Source organism: Centruroides sculpturatus, unplaced genomic scaffold (assembly GCF_000671375.1).
Source record: "Centruroides sculpturatus isolate CEXI.00-Female unplaced genomic scaffold, Cexi_2.0 scaffold564, whole genome shotgun sequence".
Taxonomy (NCBI): Eukaryota; Metazoa; Arthropoda; class Arachnida; order Scorpiones; family Buthidae; genus Centruroides; species Centruroides sculpturatus.
The window spans coordinates 61,680-80,557 of NW_019384878.1; the positions used below are offsets into that span (position 1 = coordinate 61,680).

Sequence of the window (18,878 nt, forward strand, 5' to 3'; positions counted from 1 at the left end):
AGTTTTCTTAATTATAAAGCACAAAAATATTATTACAAAATCAGTTAAGAGATAGTCAGTGAGGATTTATCAGTCATGTTTTAATTACCTGGTGAGGTTTACTAGTACTTCATTAAGTGTTAAATTAGTGTAAAAAGAATAAAAGAACAAAATATTAATAGAAGATCTTACACATAATAATTTGATTCATTTAGTTTAGTAGATTTATAGATTAATTACAAAACAGATATTTATAGATTTGTAGATTAATTACAGTATCTATTTGCATTAGGAACAAAATAGCTGATAGAACTATCTATATAAATATTAAAAACAAATTAAAACTCCACTATACAGAAAATAAACTGTAAAGTGCTTTAATATAATCAAAAAATTATAAATACATGAGGAAAAACATTCAAGCACTTTCTAATCAAATGATTGCTTGATTAGAAAGTTCTTGAATGTTTTTCCTGGTGTATTTATAATTTTTAGATTTCATTAAAGCATTTTACTGTTTATGTAAACAGTTGGAAAAGTCTTTGTTTTTAACTTTGAAAAACTCATGGGTTATCTGTATTTAAAAGTCAATTTGAAAATATGCAAGTTATCTGCTGATTTTAAACTGCAGTTACAAACTTATTCAACAACCTGTTCCTTTGTCTGATCTTACCAAGAATGTCTTTAAAGAAAATGAAAAATTCTTATATTTATACACACATTTAAATTCAGTATTTTTCTGGAAATCACAAAAGACCACATTCATACAGTATGCCTCACCTTTAGTTCTCTATCATGATTTGTGTATCAATCCATGTGTTTATTAATTTGCTTGTGTTAAATATTTTATTATATGATTTATATGTTTAAATATTGCAATATGATTTGTAATTGATTATTATTTTAATAAAAAAAATAAATATATCTTTATGATTTTATTTCATATCAGAAGATATGATCTTGTTTCTGATTAATAATTTGATATAATTTTTTCCTTTCATCCATGTATTTTAATATTTGCTTCTGAGAAAAATATATTAATAAAAGGATAAAAGTTAAATATAGATAGTAAATTTAAGTTGTTTACATATAAACTGCCAAGACATATTTATACTTGATCAAGGTTTGTTATAGCAAGGATCAGAGAACAGTTTCATAAGATTATCATTTTTGATAGCTTGTGTGATGAAAAATGTAATTAATTTGTTTTAATGCAATAATATATAAGATGGGAAAAATTTCAAATATTTTTAGTAATTATGATTAATGTGTTTTCTGAAATTCATTAAAAGAATAAATTAAAAAATACAGCATCAGAAAACTACTTTTTTCATGCAAATTTTAATACTATAATTGGATTTACACTAAGCCAAATGATAGCCAATTAATCCGGTTAATTAATATGCTATAATTAATAGCATGATTAATTACGGCAATTATCAATATTTGGCTTAGTATCTATATATTGGGTTTTGGGAAGTTGATATTAGGGATTGCAATCCAGCAGTGTTTTTAATCCAGCTGGATTTTTGCTGGACCAACAACATTCCAGCTGGATCCAGCTGGAATAATGCGCGGATGTTTTTTGGTGCAATAAAGTGTTATCTATCTATCCAAAATTTATGGGTTTTTTAAAGAAATAAAACATTTTTTAAAAGTTAAAAACTCTTACTTAATAGAATTAGAGTAGAAGTTATAAAATATTAGTCTTGTCTTGAATAAAGTATTTTAAAAGATTAAATAAAATTAAATCAATCACTTCTGTTATTTTTTTTTTTGACTTTTCTAAAAGTAGGATCTCAAGAAACAAATGGTATTGATGGTGTTNGAGTTAGATGAAAGTCCAAATCAGACATGGAAAGCTTAGGGGTGGGAGACCCCAATTAATTATATACGAACTTCTGGTTTGGATGGGAAGTCACGTTTCTTCAATTGAAAATTTATCGGCATAACCATTGATTTTGAAAGTGGGTTTGTGTATTAATTAAAATATGGAATATTTGAGTAATAAACTGAACATTATTTAGCTAGAATAAGAAATCATTATGTGAATAGTAAAGTTTAACTAGATATTTAATTTATAGCTTAAGTATTATCAAAATAGAAATATGTTTTGTTATCTAAATTATTATTTTTTTGGAAAGTAATTGATTTGTAAATCTAAATATATATTTAATGTTTTTAGAACTGTCTGAAGTCTTATGGACTATGGTAATGAATATAGCACTCCGCTTTTCAACAAATTTTCTGGGTGCTGCTGTTTTTGTTCCAATATTTTTCTTTTGGGCTGTTTTAACAGTTGGAGTGTTATTAATAATGGAAGGTCTCTCTGCATTTCTACACGCTCTTCGACTTCACTGGTATGTTAAATGAAGTTATAATTAATACTATAAACACATTGAGTTTTTTTCAACAGTTTTTAAGATTTAAATTTTATAACTATAAAACTACAGTAATTTTTTATTATATATTATATAAATTTATAAATTACAAGAACAATTTGTATACTGTAATTGAAAATCTAAAATCTTAATTAGTTTATGAAGTATAATTGATAATAAAAAATTTATTTTATTATTTGTTTTAATTTAAAAATTAATATTACTTTTCTTACATTTTAGGGTGGAATTTCAGAGCAAATTTTATAAAGGTTCTGGATATATATTTGCACCATTATGTTTTAAAACTATGCTGGAATCTGAAGAAGAATAAACTTGTTATATTGAAAATGTAATTACATTTTAATATCATTTGCAAATTACAAATGATATTCAAGTTAACTTGCTATATTCAAAGTGCCTATTTTTACATTTATAACAAATTAAGCAGAATTTATAAATTATTTTATTTCTAGTCATGAATATGGAATTACAATAACAAGTTTAAAATTTCAATTAATATTGGATTCATATAACATTTAAATATATTGTTGCATCATAAAATTTTGAAAATAAACTTTTCTATTCCTATGAAAATAGATATTATTTGAAGATTATAAAAAACATTTTCATAATATTCAACATAATTAAAAATTTTTTAAATTAATTTTAAAATAAACCAAATAGAATGTTTCTAAATTTGATATGCTTAAAAGTTAAAATGTTTGATATAAATATCGTATTTTCATCAATAAAGGATAATGCATATGGCTCAACACCAGGATGTCATATATGCTGAAAGAGTACAAGGTGAGATTCAAAAAATTTTAATTGATTTGAATTATTTCAAGATACATCTTTCAACTGAATAAAGATGAGAAAATGCCAAGTGTTTAAATAGTAGCACAAATTTTGTGTTTGAGTACCAAATAAATATCATATGTTAAAATTTCATTTAGAATTATTAATTTTAATAACAAATTTTAATGATGTTCAAATAAATATTAAAATAAATGAAGGTTCTAATAAACTCTATAATTATTCAGATAAACATTATATGCAGAGATTAATAATTGAATGATATCCAAACTTCAGAATTTCATGAATTTGAACAGTAGCTTTAAGATGTAGTTAATCAGAAAATTGTCCTGTTTTTTAAAATTTCTTATAAGTAGTTTCAAAAAAAGTAGGAAAATTTTTTAAATGTTTGTTCTTTGTCAAAATAATTTTTATAATTTTGCACATTTTAATCCAGGAAATGTATCATTTGATATCTTGTTTATTTTATACCAGAAATAAAGAATTTCTTACATAACTTCAAATATAGTACTAACATTATTTAAAGTATTGGTAATGTGTGACTTGTGTATAATTTGAATAATACATTCAATTAAGGAGGAGAGAAGAAGTAATGTTGGAATATGGAGACTTGCAATACAATGTGCAATGCACATATTCTGTTGTATAACAGTAGTTGCATCTTTTATTCAGGACCATATTCAAAATAGGCTGTTGCTTAACTTTCTGGACACTTGAATGGGAGATTAAAGGGACCAGGAAAGAAGTCTGGTAATTTTCAGATATACTAAGATATGAAGTTTAAATAACAAAAGCTTAAAAGGCACTTTTGGCTGAAATTGTAGACCTGTAAATGTCCGTTTGTTCTCAAGATTAAGGAAGGTCAGAGTTAGATGAAAGTCCAAATCAGACATGGAAAGCTTAGGGGTGGGAGACCCCAATTAATTATATACGAACTTCTGGTTTGGATGGGAAGTCACGTTTCGATTCAAAAAATTTCCCCTAAAAGGAGAGATGAACAGGAAAGGTATGATGCACAGGGGCAAGACACTAATTGAGATGGAAAGCATTTATTTTAAATTTAAAATATGATTAAAGAATGCAGCCCGGCATTGTGACGATGTCAATAAATTTTGCTTGTGTCCNGCTGTCACTACGCTTCGCCAATCGCGTTAATTCTTGACAGTTGAAGCGGACAGACACGAGCGTTATGGCAGTATGTGATAAGTGATGATATCAAATGTGGATAACAATGAAATGACCTACAAGTGTAAATAACGGAAAAAGAAGAGAGAAGGACTTCGAAGTGAAAATGTGAAAATAAATATGAAATTGTGTTGATAACATAATGGAACAAGTTGAGGCAGCTTATTGGTGCGAAATTCGCGGCCGTCAATGCTAAACAGTTGTTGTCATAGACTTCGGAAAGCTAAATGCTTGTAATGAAAGTCACCTAGCGTGCACGGGCGAAAGCCTGGGGCCGTTCGAGCTACCAAGCTATCTCGAATATGTGAAATCATAACTGTAACTTATACCAACGTCCTATCTGTCTCTTTTATCCATTATCACCAGGCTATGAGTCACGTAATTGTAAAATGGGAAATCTACGACGGAAAAGTGACGAATCGAAAGTATCGTGAGCGCGTATTATGATGTATGCATAGGCATACGTGGACTAGAGCGATAGAGGAAAGAGAAAGGGAAGAGCAAAGACGAGCGCTTAAAAAGAAGGATAGGCAGGGTCAGACCCTCACTGTCAGATGTGTGACAATTCTCGAACGAATAGGTGTGTACAGTACGTGTGCTGATCTTTGTAATTATAAATTGTGAATACATGAGACTAATATTATTTTCTTTTTTATTTTGTGCATGTTATAAGTTATAAATAAATATAAACAAAAAACACTAACCTGATAACATTAAACCTAAATACCAAAATGATTAATTTACTGTGTTTTTGTTATTTCTTATTCCTGTTTTTAGGTATTCGGTATTCGGTATTCGGCCGAATAGTGATTAAATATTCGGTATTCGGCCGAATACCGAATATTTAATCACTATTCGGTTACTATTCGGTATTCGGCCGAATACCGAATAGTAACCAAATATTCGTTACATCACTAGTTTTCACCTCTGACTCCCTCACTTTCATAAATAGCCATTTCCTTTTTTAATAACTTATCATAATCCTTCTCAGTATTAATTTCTTTCTGTTTCATGAAGTTTTCTTTCTCACGCTTTAGTTGCATCTCTAATTCTTGTTCCAATGTGAAATTCGGGAAATCCGGGTTATCTGGATCATTGTTTTCCACCTCCGTAATATCCTCTGCCATTGCTGCTGGTTCCACTACATATGTATTTACACAATTCAGCATATTTATCATTTTTTTTTTGGCATGTGAAAGATAAAGCTTTTTAACTTTTTGGTCATACTTTTTCGGGTTCTGTATGTAAATCAGCATCCCTGTGACCTCGGTAAGACGCCGTTCTCTGATTATTTTGCGGAGTGCCTAGGAAAGGTTGGCACTCAAGATTGTGTCCTGGCTTTTTAGTTTGTCTAAGACAAATTTCAGGGTTGTGTCAGCAGTTATCAAACACGACTCTTCTGCAGAGAGCTTCTATGGCCATCGTTATAAACTGCAATCGTTCCGTCACGTAATCCATTGACGTCACAACCAACCGTAAATTAGAATTATGTACCAGGACTAGGATAGGAGTTACTTATTTTATTTAGCGCGAAAACACTTTATTTAGCGAGAGCGGAAAGTTAACTGGAAATTATATCAGCAGAGATAAAAGGGGCAGGCGGTGTGGTGTAGAGAGGGGGTGTAGCACGTCCCGCACTGAACGGCAACGTCGCTCTCGCCGCCAAGCGATAGCGCACGTAGCAAAGCGGCAAGGCCGACAACGTAAACTTTTGCGCCATTATTTAGAAAGTTAATTGAGTATTTGCGGATCCGCAGCACTGGATCCAAATTGCTGGATCCCTCATCCAGCAATCCAGCTGGATCCAGCACCAGGTGCTGGATCCAACAGTCCGAAAAATGTGATGGATCCAGCTGGATTGCTGGATGAGGGATCCAGCAATTGCAATCCCTACAAACATTTGAACTGAATGTTAAATGTTTGTAGATTTTTTTAAATATCCTATTTTTCTATTAAAAAATTTTAATTAAATACGAGTTTCTTAATTAAGATATAACTGAAATCAATAAAGGTACTTTATTAAGATTTTTTAAAATATTTTATAAATAGTTAATAAATACCTCATTGCTTTATTTATACATAGACAGTATTCTTTTTAATAATTTGATTTTGAAGAAAAATTATAGTAATATTGATTGTTATTTCTGTTTTAATGTTGCAAATTATTAAATATCTATACTTACTCTGTATATTTTAATAGACTAGCCAGCCAGTGATCCAGCCAGAACATGGAGTATATACAGTATTTGTAGATGTTGGAAATACAAAAATAGAATTATTGTTGCCTCATGGAGAGAAAAGTCCAATTTCATCATTTTTAGAAAAAAATAAATCTGGAGGAATGCACCATTTATGTTTAGAAGTAGATAATATTAAAGCCGCTATGGAAGATTTGAAGAAACATAAAATACGTTTGCTAAGTGAAGATTGTAAAATTGGTGCACATGGAAAACCTGTTATCTTTCTTCATCCAAAAGACTGTGGTGGGGTACTTATTGAATTAGAAGAAGTTTAAATTTTTTTCTAAAGTATAAATTGAAATTACTAAAAAAGATTTATATAGTTTAAAATATTATCTGTTTCATATAATTTTATATTGAACAGAACTAAAAATATCTTAATTTGTTGTTACATGATAAATTTAATGCTGTAATTTTTTAAAATGGACTAAATAAACTATTAAAAACATATTTAATTAATTAAGAGCGGTAGGCTGTCCCCTTGACCGCTCGGCCATCCGGCCGTCTTCACTTGCTTACTGCGACAATGATATAGCGCGAAATAGACGTGCCATTACGCCATTACTGCACACGTAGCATAGTACTTGCTTGCATGGAGTGATGTTTTGCTCCCGTACATCATACTTTTCCTGTTAGCAATAGAGCCGTGCCAGTTATGTATCTAACTCCGTTCGGGGGGGGTTTGAATTAAATAACGTGACTTGTACAAATCGGAAGTTCATATATAGTTAATCTGGTCCTCTCTCTCTTACAATTTCTATGTCTGGTCTCGATTTTCAGCTATCTAACTCCGATCTCGAGATTAAGGAAGGACAGATAGATAAAGGAAAATACTGGAAATTTACTATTTTTTCAAAGTGCATCCCAATAAGTATCCTCTAGTAACCGAGTGGATAAAACCACCGAACACCGGTAGTGGGTTGTGGGTTCGCGCGTCGCCAACGGACGGGTCATGTGGACTTTCTGGGTTTTCTTTGCGTTAATAAATTTAAATAGGTGTTAGCTTTATATCCCAGGAAGACTTTTACAGTGGCGTAGAGTGGGTGTCAGCCGCCCGGGGCGGAGGAAAATTTCGCCGTCCCCTTATTTAGGTATCTCAATTTAGAAGACTAATATTCAATTTCGTCACAGAATAAGTAATGAAAAATTCCCTGCTCATTTCAATCTGTCCGAATCGTAGGTGCGACAAAAATATGAAATGAAATGGTTCAAATTTTTACAAGATATTATTTATTGTGAAATTTTGCCACCTCCTAAAAGTGCCGCCCCCACTTCTATGCCACTGGACTTTTGCCGTCCCGAGATGCATTCGCCTTGGCAGATGCTCACGTGTCATGTTGCCGTAACGAAATAAACCAAACCAATTCTAATAATTTTTCTATAAATGCGATATTTACGAGGACATGCTTAATTTAATGCAAAATAGTTTTCTGAACCCTATGCTGAAATTCCCTGGTATAACGAAAAACTATGATGGAAGAATTGAATGAAAGGAGTTGGGAAGTGTCAAGGATGTCCACCTAAAAGGAACTGTCTGAAAGGTCCATTAAATCAAGAGACTGACTTTAGGAGTTCTTGATTGAATGGGTTAATGAATAGTTGGAATTTGAAACCTTTCCAATATTATAATATCCACAATAATATATTCAAAGAAGAGCACTGATGGAAAAAACATACTTTCAAGGAGTTCAACATATTTTTTTTATGAATTAAATATTTACAAATATTATCTCCAACCATTATATTCCACTATTATACAGATTTGAATGGGTTTTTTTTAAACAACTTTTTTCTTTAAAAAAATATTTAAAAAAAAAAAACAGTTTTAAATGACCTTGCTTATATCTAAATTAACTAACAGTTCTGGAAATAAAAATCAGAAAGAGGTCCGGGTAATGTAATGGATGCATGGTAATCAGAATTTGTGGGTTTGAGTCTCATTCTGGACAATTCTTTTCTTTCAGAATATTCTAAATTTCAAATTAATTTAATTCTAATTAATTAATTCGGTCGTCGAAGGTGTTCTGGAACACGTGAATAGAATAAATGGTGGCTTCGAAAAATATTTTTGGAGAGACTGTGTCTTTTTTCATTATTCTAATTATTAAATTTATTGGGAGTGCAGCTGAACCACCTATCCCCAGCCAAACTGATTTGTTATCTAATTACTTATTAGGCTCAACATAACACAATAGATAATCTGACAGGTCGTTTGGTAATACGAATGTATTGTACTGGTTGTTGTTTACTATGTAAATTACATAATCAATCCACAAGAAGGAAGTGTGGCAACCCATCCTTTCATAGTTAAGAAAAAACTGTGACAATATAAATTAAAACTGAAACCAACTAAATGAAAATTTGGTTTGATGGAATTCAATTGTATATGTTGTAAATTCTTGATCTTAAAATGGTGGAAGCAATTGTTTCCAATCAAACCCCAACCACATCTAATTAATCTAACATCTAAAGTAATCTGTAGCTTTCTAAACTGGCCTTGTATTTTCAAACATTTGTAACAAAATTTGCAAACAGCATAACCCAACTGTGATCGATACAGCATTTAAACGGTCTCATAAAGTAGAACGTGCTTTTAACACACTGAAAGATAAGTAGTCTAATCCTGTTCCTTTTCATCACTTTGTTGTATAAAAATGATGATGTGATGATGGTGGTGTAAAATGTTCCCATTTACACGGTCTAAAAGAACACAGTACACACTTCCTTTCTAACAATAACAACACAATTACACTTTAATGTCTCAAATGAGCGAGTGACTCTCTGGCACTCCACAATCGAGCAACACTCCGGCACCCGACAATTATTTGATAATTACAATACTGGTTCCTGACCAGCCACACAGCTACCCACTCTGGTTAGCTCCCCGGTCCATACTGACTCGATACACCACAAAGCAGCCCACAATTTCACCCTCTCTAGGCGGGACAATCTCCCTCGCATTCTTAGGGGTAATACTATTACCTCACCCACCTGACACGTGTGACAAAGCTGTGGACTGTCCATCAACACTTGCTGACATCCACACACCTGACACATGTTAGAATTGAACTTAACACACTTTGACAGTCAAAAATCTGTTAAACTGAACACAGATGCAAACATGGGTGTATGTAGAAATTTTCCAGGAGGGACGAAATTTGGAGACAATTATTTGTTTGGGGTTTTCGCAAATAAGTTATTGAATACAATATCGTTTGCATCAAAGCATCCCACAGTCCAGATGTAAGGTTACATATCTCAATCACTTTATGATAATCATTTCTAGGATTTTTATTCCATATCAGGGAGGGAGAATTATCCAGTTTGCCTCCCTCTGCCATGGAAATGATGATGTTATATTGCAAGACATAAAAGGAAAAGAAGTGACAATTGCACTTTGCAAGGAACAGAAAAAAAATTCTACTACTGCTGAAAAAGATTACAAAGTAATTATTTAATACGAATAAATCTTAATCCTACAATAAGATTCGTTTTTAGAGTCTTAAACTTAGCTTCACGAGCATGGGCGTAGCCAGAGTTTTGTTATGGGGGGCCTAGTGGAGGCCAACCTGACACAAAATTGAATTATTTCAAATTATTGTTCATTATTGGGCACCGAACAAGCCGTTCACCTTTTTTTTAGTATTCAAAACTTTTATTTTAGCTTTAGGTGTTTACAAATCGACTCAACACTTTTTCGGCTGTGATTTCCTGGGGGGNAACACCATCAATACCATTTGTTTCTTGAGATCCTACTTTTAGAAAAGTCAAAAAAAAAAATAACAGAAGTGATTGATTTAATTTTATTTAATCTTTTAAAATACTTTATTCAAGACAAGACTAATATTTTATAACTTCTACTCTAATTCTATTAAGTAAGAGTTTTTAACTTTTAAAAAATGTTTTATTTCTTTAAAAAACCCATAAATTTTGGATAGATAGATAACACTTTATTGCACCAAAAAACATCCGCGCATTATTCCAGCTGGATCCAGCTGGAATGTTGTTGGTCCAGCAAAAATCCAGCTGGATTAAAAACACTGCTGGATTGCAATCCCTAATATCAACTTCCCAAAACCCAATATATAGATACTAAGCCAAATATTGATAATTGCCGTAATTAATCATGCTATTAATTATAGCATATTAATTAACCGGATTAATTGGCTATCATTTGGCTTAGTGTAAATCCAATTATAGTATTAAAATTTGCATGAAAAAAGTAGTTTTCTGATGCTGTATTTTTTTTTTGACTTTTCTAAAAGTAGGATCTCAAGAAACAAATGGTATTGATGGTGTTGTCTCTAAACCTACTTCTTAATGAACTGCATGTATATCCCTCCCTATATAAGGCCTTTTCTGCCTCTACGCTAGTTGGTTTCAATGTCATCAAATAATGACAAATCAAAGATAAGTTTTCACTAGTGTTGCAACGAATAGTATATTCGGCCAGGAGCGTGGCTGAATAGCCGAATATTCGGCCATACTATTCGGCACGATTAACACACGTACGAAAATTGGCGCGCAAACCGCATTATGGCAAGGACCCCGCTCTCTATTGGCCCGCTATCACTACGCTTCGCCAATCGCGTTAATTCTTGACAGTTGAAGCGGACAGACACGAGCGTTATGGCAGTATGTGATAAGTGATGATATCAAATGTGGATAACAATGAAATGACCTACAAGTGTAAATAACGGAAAAAGAAGAGAGAAGGACTTCGAAGTGAAAATGTGAAAATAAATATGAAATTGTGTTGATAACATAATGGAACAAGTTGAGGCAGCTTATTGGTGCGAAATTCGCGGCCGTCAATGCTAAACAGTTGTTGTCATAGACTTCGGAAAGCTAAATGCTTGTAATGAAAGTCACCTAGCGTGCACGGGCGAAAGCCTGGGGCCGTTCGAGCTACCAAGCTATCTCGAATATGTGAAATCATAACTGTAACTTATACCAACGTCCTATCTGTCTCTTTTATCCATTATCACCAGGCTATGAGTCACGTAATTGTAAAATGGGAAATCTACGACGGAAAAGTGACGAATCGAAAGTATCGTGAGCGCGTATTATGATGTATGCATAGGCATACGTGGACTAGAGCGATAGAGGAAAGAGAAAGGGAAGAGCAAAGACGAGCGCTTAAAAAGAAGGATAGGCAGGGTCAGACCCTCACTGTCAGATGTGTGACAATTCTCGAACGAATAGGTGTGTACAGTACGTGTGCTGATCTTTGTAATTATAAATTGTGAATACATGAGACTAATATTATTTTCTTTTTTATTTTGTGCATGTTATAAGTTATAAATAAATATAAACAAAAAACACTAACCTGATAACATTAAACCTAAATACCAAAATGATTAATTTACTGTGTTTTTGTTATTTCTTATTCCTGTTTTTAGGTATTCGGTATTCGGTATTCGGCCGAATAGTGATTAAATATTCGGTATTCGGCCGAATACCGAATATTTAATCACTATTCGGTTACTATTCGGTATTCGGCCGAATACCGAATAGTAACCAAATATTCGTTACATCACTAGTTTTCACCTCTGACTCCCTCACTTTCATAAATAGCCATTTCCTTTTTTAATAACTTATCATAATCCTTCTCAGTATTAATTTCTTTCTGTTTCATGAAGTTTTCTTTCTCACGCTTTAGTTGCATCTCTAATTCTTGTTCCAATGTGAAATTCGGGAAATCCGGGTTATCTGGATCATTGTTTTCCACCTCCGTAATATCCTCTGCCATTGCTGCTGGTTCCACTACATATGTATTTACACAATTCAGCATATTTATCATTTTTTTTTTGGCATGTGAAAGATAAAGCTTTTTAACTTTTTGGTCATACTTTTTCGGGTTCTGTATGTAAATCAGCATCCCTGTGACCTCGGTAAGACGCCGTTCTCTGATTATTTTGCGGAGTGCCTAGGAAAGGTTGGCACTCAAGATTGTGTCCTGGCTTTTTAGTTTGTCTAAGACAAATTTCAGGGTTGTGTCAGCAGTTATCAAACACGACTCTTCTGCAGAGAGCTTCTATGGCCATCGTTATAAACTGCAATCGTTCCGTCACGTAATCCATTGACGTCACAACCAACCGTAAATTAGAATTATGTACCAGGACTAGGATAGGAGTTACTTATTTTATTTAGCGCGAAAACACTTTATTTAGCGAGAGCGGAAAGTTAACTGGAAATTATATCAGCAGAGATAAAAGGGGCAGGCGGTGTGGTGTAGAGAGGGGGTGTAGCACGTCCCGCACTGAACGGCAACGTCGCTCTCGCCGCCAAGCGATAGCGCACGTAGCAAAGCGGCAAGGCCGACAACGTAAACTTTTGCGCCATTATTTAGAAAGTTAATTGAGTATTTGCGGATCCGCAGCACTGGATCCAAATTGCTGGATCCCTCATCCAGCAATCCAGCTGGATCCAGCACCAGGTGCTGGATCCAACAGTCCGAAAAATGTGATGGATCCAGCTGGATTGCTGGATGAGGGATCCAGCAATTGCAATCCCTACAAACATTTGAACTGAATGTTAAATGTTTGTAGATTTTTTTAAATATCCTATTTTTCTATTAAAAAATTTTAATTAAATACGAGTTTCTTAATTAAGATATAACTGAAATCAATAAAGGTACTTTATTAAGATTTTTTAAAATATTTTATAAATAGTTAATAAATACCTCATTGCTTTATTTATACATAGACAGTATTCTTTTTAATAATTTGATTTTGAAGAAAAATTATAGTAATATTGATTGTTATTTCTGTTTTAATGTTGCAAATTATTAAATATCTATACTTACTCTGTATATTTTAATAGACTAGCCAGCCAGTGATCCAGCCAGAACATGGAGTATATACAGTATTTGTAGATGTTGGAAATACAAAAATAGAATTATTGTTGCCTCATGGAGAGAAAAGTCCAATTTCATCATTTTTAGAAAAAAATAAATCTGGAGGAATGCACCATTTATGTTTAGAAGTAGATAATATTAAAGCCGCTATGGAAGATTTGAAGAAACATAAAATACGTTTGCTAAGTGAAGATTGTAAAATTGGTGCACATGGAAAACCTGTTATCTTTCTTCATCCAAAAGACTGTGGTGGGGTACTTATTGAATTAGAAGAAGTTTAAATTTTTTTCTAAAGTATAAATTGAAATTACTAAAAAAGATTTATATAGTTTAAAATATTATCTGTTTCATATAATTTTATATTGAACAGAACTAAAAATATCTTAATTTGTTGTTACATGATAAATTTAATGCTGTAATTTTTTAAAATGGACTAAATAAACTATTAAAAACATATTTAATTAATTAAGAGCGGTAGGCTGTCCCCTTGACCGCTCGGCCATCCGGCCGTCTTCACTTGCTTACTGCGACAATGATATAGCGCGAAATAGACGTGCCATTACGCCATTACTGCACACGTAGCATAGTACTTGCTTGCATGGAGTGATGTTTTGCTCCCGTACATCATACTTTTCCTGTTAGCAATAGAGCCGTGCCAGTTATGTATCTAACTCCGTTCGGGGGGGTTTGAATTAAATAACGTGACTTGTACAAATCGGAAGTTCATATATAGTTAATCTGGTCCTCTCTCTCTTACAATTTCTATGTCTGGTCTCGATTTTCAGCTATCTAACTCCGATCTCGAGATTAAGGAAGGACAGATAGATAAAGGAAAATACTGGAAATTTACTATTTTTTCAAAGTGCATCCCAATAAGTATCCTCTAGTAACCGAGTGGATAAAACCACCGAACACCGGTAGTGGGTTGTGGGTTCGCGCGTCGCCAACGGACGGGTCATGTGGACTTTCTGGGTTTTCTTTGCGTTAATAAATTTAAATAGGTGTTAGCTTTATATCCCAGGAAGACTTTTACAGTGGCGTAGAGTGGGTGTCAGCCGCCCGGGGCGGAGGAAAATTTCGCCGTCCCCTTATTTAGGTATCTCAATTTAGAAGACTAATATTCAATTTCGTCACAGAATAAGTAATGAAAAATTCCCTGCTCATTTCAATCTGTCCGAATCGTAGGTGCGACAAAAATATGAAATGAAATGGTTCAAATTTTTACAAGATATTATTTATTGTGAAATTTTGCCACCTCCTAAAAGTGCCGCCCCCACTTCTATGCCACTGGACTTTTGCCGTCCCGAGATGCATTCGCCTTGGCAGATGCTCACGTGTCATGTTGCCGTAACGAAATAAACCAAACCAATTCTAATAATTTTTCTATAAATGCGATATTTACGAGGACATGCTTAATTTAATGCAAAATAGTTTTCTGAACCCTATGCTGAAATTCCCTGGTATAACGAAAAACTATGATGGAAGAATTGAATGAAAGGAGTTGGGAAGTGTCAAGGATGTCCACCTAAAAGGAACTGTCTGAAAGGTCCATTAAATCAAGAGACTGACTTTAGGAGTTCTTGATTGAATGGGTTAATGAATAGTTGGAATTTGAAACCTTTCCAATATTATAATATCCACAATAATATATTCAAAGAAGAGCACTGATGGAAAAAACATACTTTCAAGGAGTTCAACATATTTTTTTTATGAATTAAATATTTACAAATATTATCTCCAACCATTATATTCCACTATTATACAGATTTGAATGGGTTTTTTTTAAACAACTTTTTTCTTTAAAAAAATATTTAAAAAAAAAAAACAGTTTTAAATGACCTTGCTTATATCTAAATTAACTAACAGTTCTGGAAATAAAAATCAGAAAGAGGTCCGGGTAATGTAATGGATGCATGGTAATCAGAATTTGTGGGTTTGAGTCTCATTCTGGACAATTCTTTTCTTTCAGAATATTCTAAATTTCAAATTAATTTAATTCTAATTAATTAATTCGGTCGTCGAAGGTGTTCTGGAACACGTGAATAGAATAAATGGTGGCTTCGAAAAATATTTTTGGAGAGACTGTGTCTTTTTTCATTATTCTAATTATTAAATTTATTGGGAGTGCAGCTGAACCACCTATCCCCAGCCAAACTGATTTGTTATCTAATTACTTATTAGGCTCAACATAACACAATAGATAATCTGACAGGTCGTTTGGTAATACGAATGTATTGTACTGGTTGTTGTTTACTATGTAAATTACATAATCAATCCACAAGAAGGAAGTGTGGCAACCCATCCTTTCATAGTTAAGAAAAAACTGTGACAATATAAATTAAAACTGAAACCAACTAAATGAAAATTTGGTTTGATGGAATTCAATTGTATATGTTGTAAATTCTTGATCTTAAAATGGTGGAAGCAATTGTTTCCAATCAAACCCCAACCACATCTAATTAATCTAACATCTAAAGTAATCTGTAGCTTTCTAAACTGGCCTTGTATTTTCAAACATTTGTAACAAAATTTGCAAACAGCATAACCCAACTGTGATCGATACAGCATTTAAACGGTCTTATAAAGTAGAACGTGCTTTTAACACACTGAAAGATAAGTAGTCTAATCCTGTTCCTTTTCATCACTTTGTTGTATAAAAATGATGATGTGATGATGGTGGTGTAAAATGTTCCCATTTACACGGTCTAAAAGAACACAGTACACACTTCCTTTCTAACAATAACAACACAATTACACTTTAATGTCTCAAATGAGCGAGTGACTCTCTGGCACTCCACAATCGAGCAACACTCCGGCACCCGACAATTATTTGATAATTACAATACTGGTTCCTGACCAGCCACACAGCTACCCACTCTGGTTAGCTCCCCGGTCCATACTGACTCGATACACCACAAAGCAGCCCACAATTTCACCCTCTCTAGGCGGGACAATCTCCCTCGCATTCTTAGGGGTAATACTATTACCTCACCCACCTGACACGTGTGACAAAGCTGTGGACTGTCCATCAACACTTGCTGACATCCACACACCTGACACATGTTAGAATTGAACTTAACACACTTTGACAGTCAAAAATCTGTTAAACTGAACACAGATGCAAACATGGGTGTATGTAGAAATTTTCCAGGAGGGACGAAATTTGGAGACAATTATTTGTTTGGGGTTTTCACAAATAAGTTATTGAATACAATATCGTTTGCATCAAAGCATCCCACAGTCCAGATGTAAGGTTACATATCTCAATCACTTTATGATAATCATTTCTAGGATTTTTATTCCATATCAGGGAGGGAGAATTATCCAGTTTGCCTCCCTCTGCCATGGAAATGATGATGTTATATTGCAAGACATAAAAGGAAAAGAAGTGACAATTGCACTTTGCAAGGAACAGAAAAAAAATTCTACTACTGCTGAAAAAGATTACAAAGTAATTATTTAATACGAATAAATCTTAATCCTACAATAAGATTCGTTTTTAGAGTCTTAAACTTAGCTTCACGAGCATGGGCGTAGCCAGAGTTTTGTTATGGGGGGCCTAGTGGAGGCCAACCTGACACAAAATTGAATTATTTCAAATTATTGTTCATTATTGGGCACCGAACAAGCCGTTCACCTTTTTTTAGTATTCAAAACTTTTATTTTAGCTTTAGGTGTTTACAAATCGACTCAACACTTTTTCGGCTGCGATTTCCTGGGGGGGCACCAGGTTCCCTGGGAGGGGCCGTGCCCACCCAGGCTCCCCCCTCGCTACGCCCATGTTCACGAGTGACCTGTCTGACAGACATTTTTCACTCGCATTACTATAATTCAGAGGACCATCAAACAACTTCAAAACAAAAACCGAATTAGTGGGAGGGTTTATAACAACGATGTAATATATGCGAATTGTCAAGCGAAGTGAGGAACAAACAGCCAACGAGGCAGCATTTAAATCGACTTTGTGCTCGCTTTTATTAATGCGCCTCCTAATTTTGAAGATCAAAAAAGTCCAAAAAAGACACGCTTTAGAATCGAGAAAATAAATACTACTAATTTTATTAGAAATTATTTTTTATTGTGTCATCTAGGTGATTTTATTACGTTTATCTGAACACATTTTCTTTTTAGCAAAGTTTTACATTTAAAGTATTTATAGCAGTGGTTCTTAACCTGTGGTCCCTGAAAGCATCCGAAGTGGTCCGCTAAAGTTATCCCAAAATTATTAAATAAATGACGACGCGTTGATGATAATGCGCAGTACGTCAAGGTTAGAGCCGCTAACTGACTGGGCTGGGGTATGGTGCGCGGTCAGAAAATATGAAACTGGAAGTCACTAGCAATAAATTTGCATTTGAAGATAAAATCAGTGCGTTTATCGCTAAAATCGACCTGTGGATCAGCAAAGTCGAAAGAGAGAATTTTTCTGCGTTTGATACATTGAACCCAATTATTGATTGACAGTGTGCTGAGATTAAAGGACAAATACAAAAGAACATTACATTCCATTTGCAAAGCTTGAAAAATGAATTCAATCGCTATTTTCCTGACTGCAAGGACAAAGGTATTCGGAAACTGATTTCCAATCCTTTCATAGTCAACATTTCTGAGGTGCCGGATGAAATACAAGAAGAGTTAATTGAAATGCAACATGATAGTAACTGCAAGGATACATTCGAGACAGGAATTAATCTTAAAGATTTTTGGAGCCAAAAAGCTATTGCTTTCCCTAAAATTCGAGAAATTGCTTTACAGTGCCTAACTTTATTTTCAACCACATATTTATGCGAGCAAGGATTCTTAGTGCTTTTGGTAATTAAAAATAAACATCGAAATCGGTTGGATGCCAGTGCCGACATGCATTTTCTTTGAGTAGCACTGAACCAAGAATTCAGCAGTTGGTAAACAGTATGCAGTCACAAAAATCGCACTAAAATAATGTAATTAATATAAAAAACTTTCGCAAATAATATAATACTCTTGGTTCCGAATAATTTTCTACGTGTTTAATTTTTAGAACAACCTTATAAGAACCTATATTACTGCCAAACAGCTCGTGGTCCATGACAAGGCAAAAATTTTGATAAATGGTCCCTCATCACTAAAAGGTTAAGAACCACTAATTTATAGGATGTTTAATAACACTAAATAATTATTTTTAATTAGCGTGGTGTCTCCTACCGTACGATCGGAAGATAGGACTACAATAAGACACCAACCGAATGCCGTAAATTAATCGGGCTATTATTTTTTGATAGGACTACCTCATACTTTTGTCGAGGGAAGTAGTGGCTTATGTAAATTCGAAAGCAAGTCGGAAAATTAATTTTTAGAAAATTTACAAACGTATTACGCTGTTGATGGTAGAAGATGCCGTGAAAGAACAAACCAACCTTAAGAATATTGTGTACAAAGAAG

The 18,878-nt window shown here is 33.4% G+C and overlaps 1 protein-coding gene across 1 annotated transcript in view; it reads left to right on the forward strand.

Annotated features, from left to right (window-relative positions):
* The window catches only part of LOC111630985 (V-type proton ATPase 116 kDa subunit a-like), a 58,423-nt gene extending 55,493 nt beyond the window's left edge, over window positions 1-2,930 (forward strand). The window contains exons 18-19 of the mRNA XM_023375164.1: window positions 2,165-2,339; window positions 2,601-2,930. Coding sequence (XP_023230932.1) covers window positions 2,165-2,339; window positions 2,601-2,691 — 266 coding nt within the window. The 3' untranslated portion in view covers window positions 2,692-2,930. The remainder of the gene's footprint in view (window positions 1-2,164; window positions 2,340-2,600) is intronic.
* The last annotated feature ends 15,948 nt before the right edge of the window (window positions 2,931-18,878 follow it).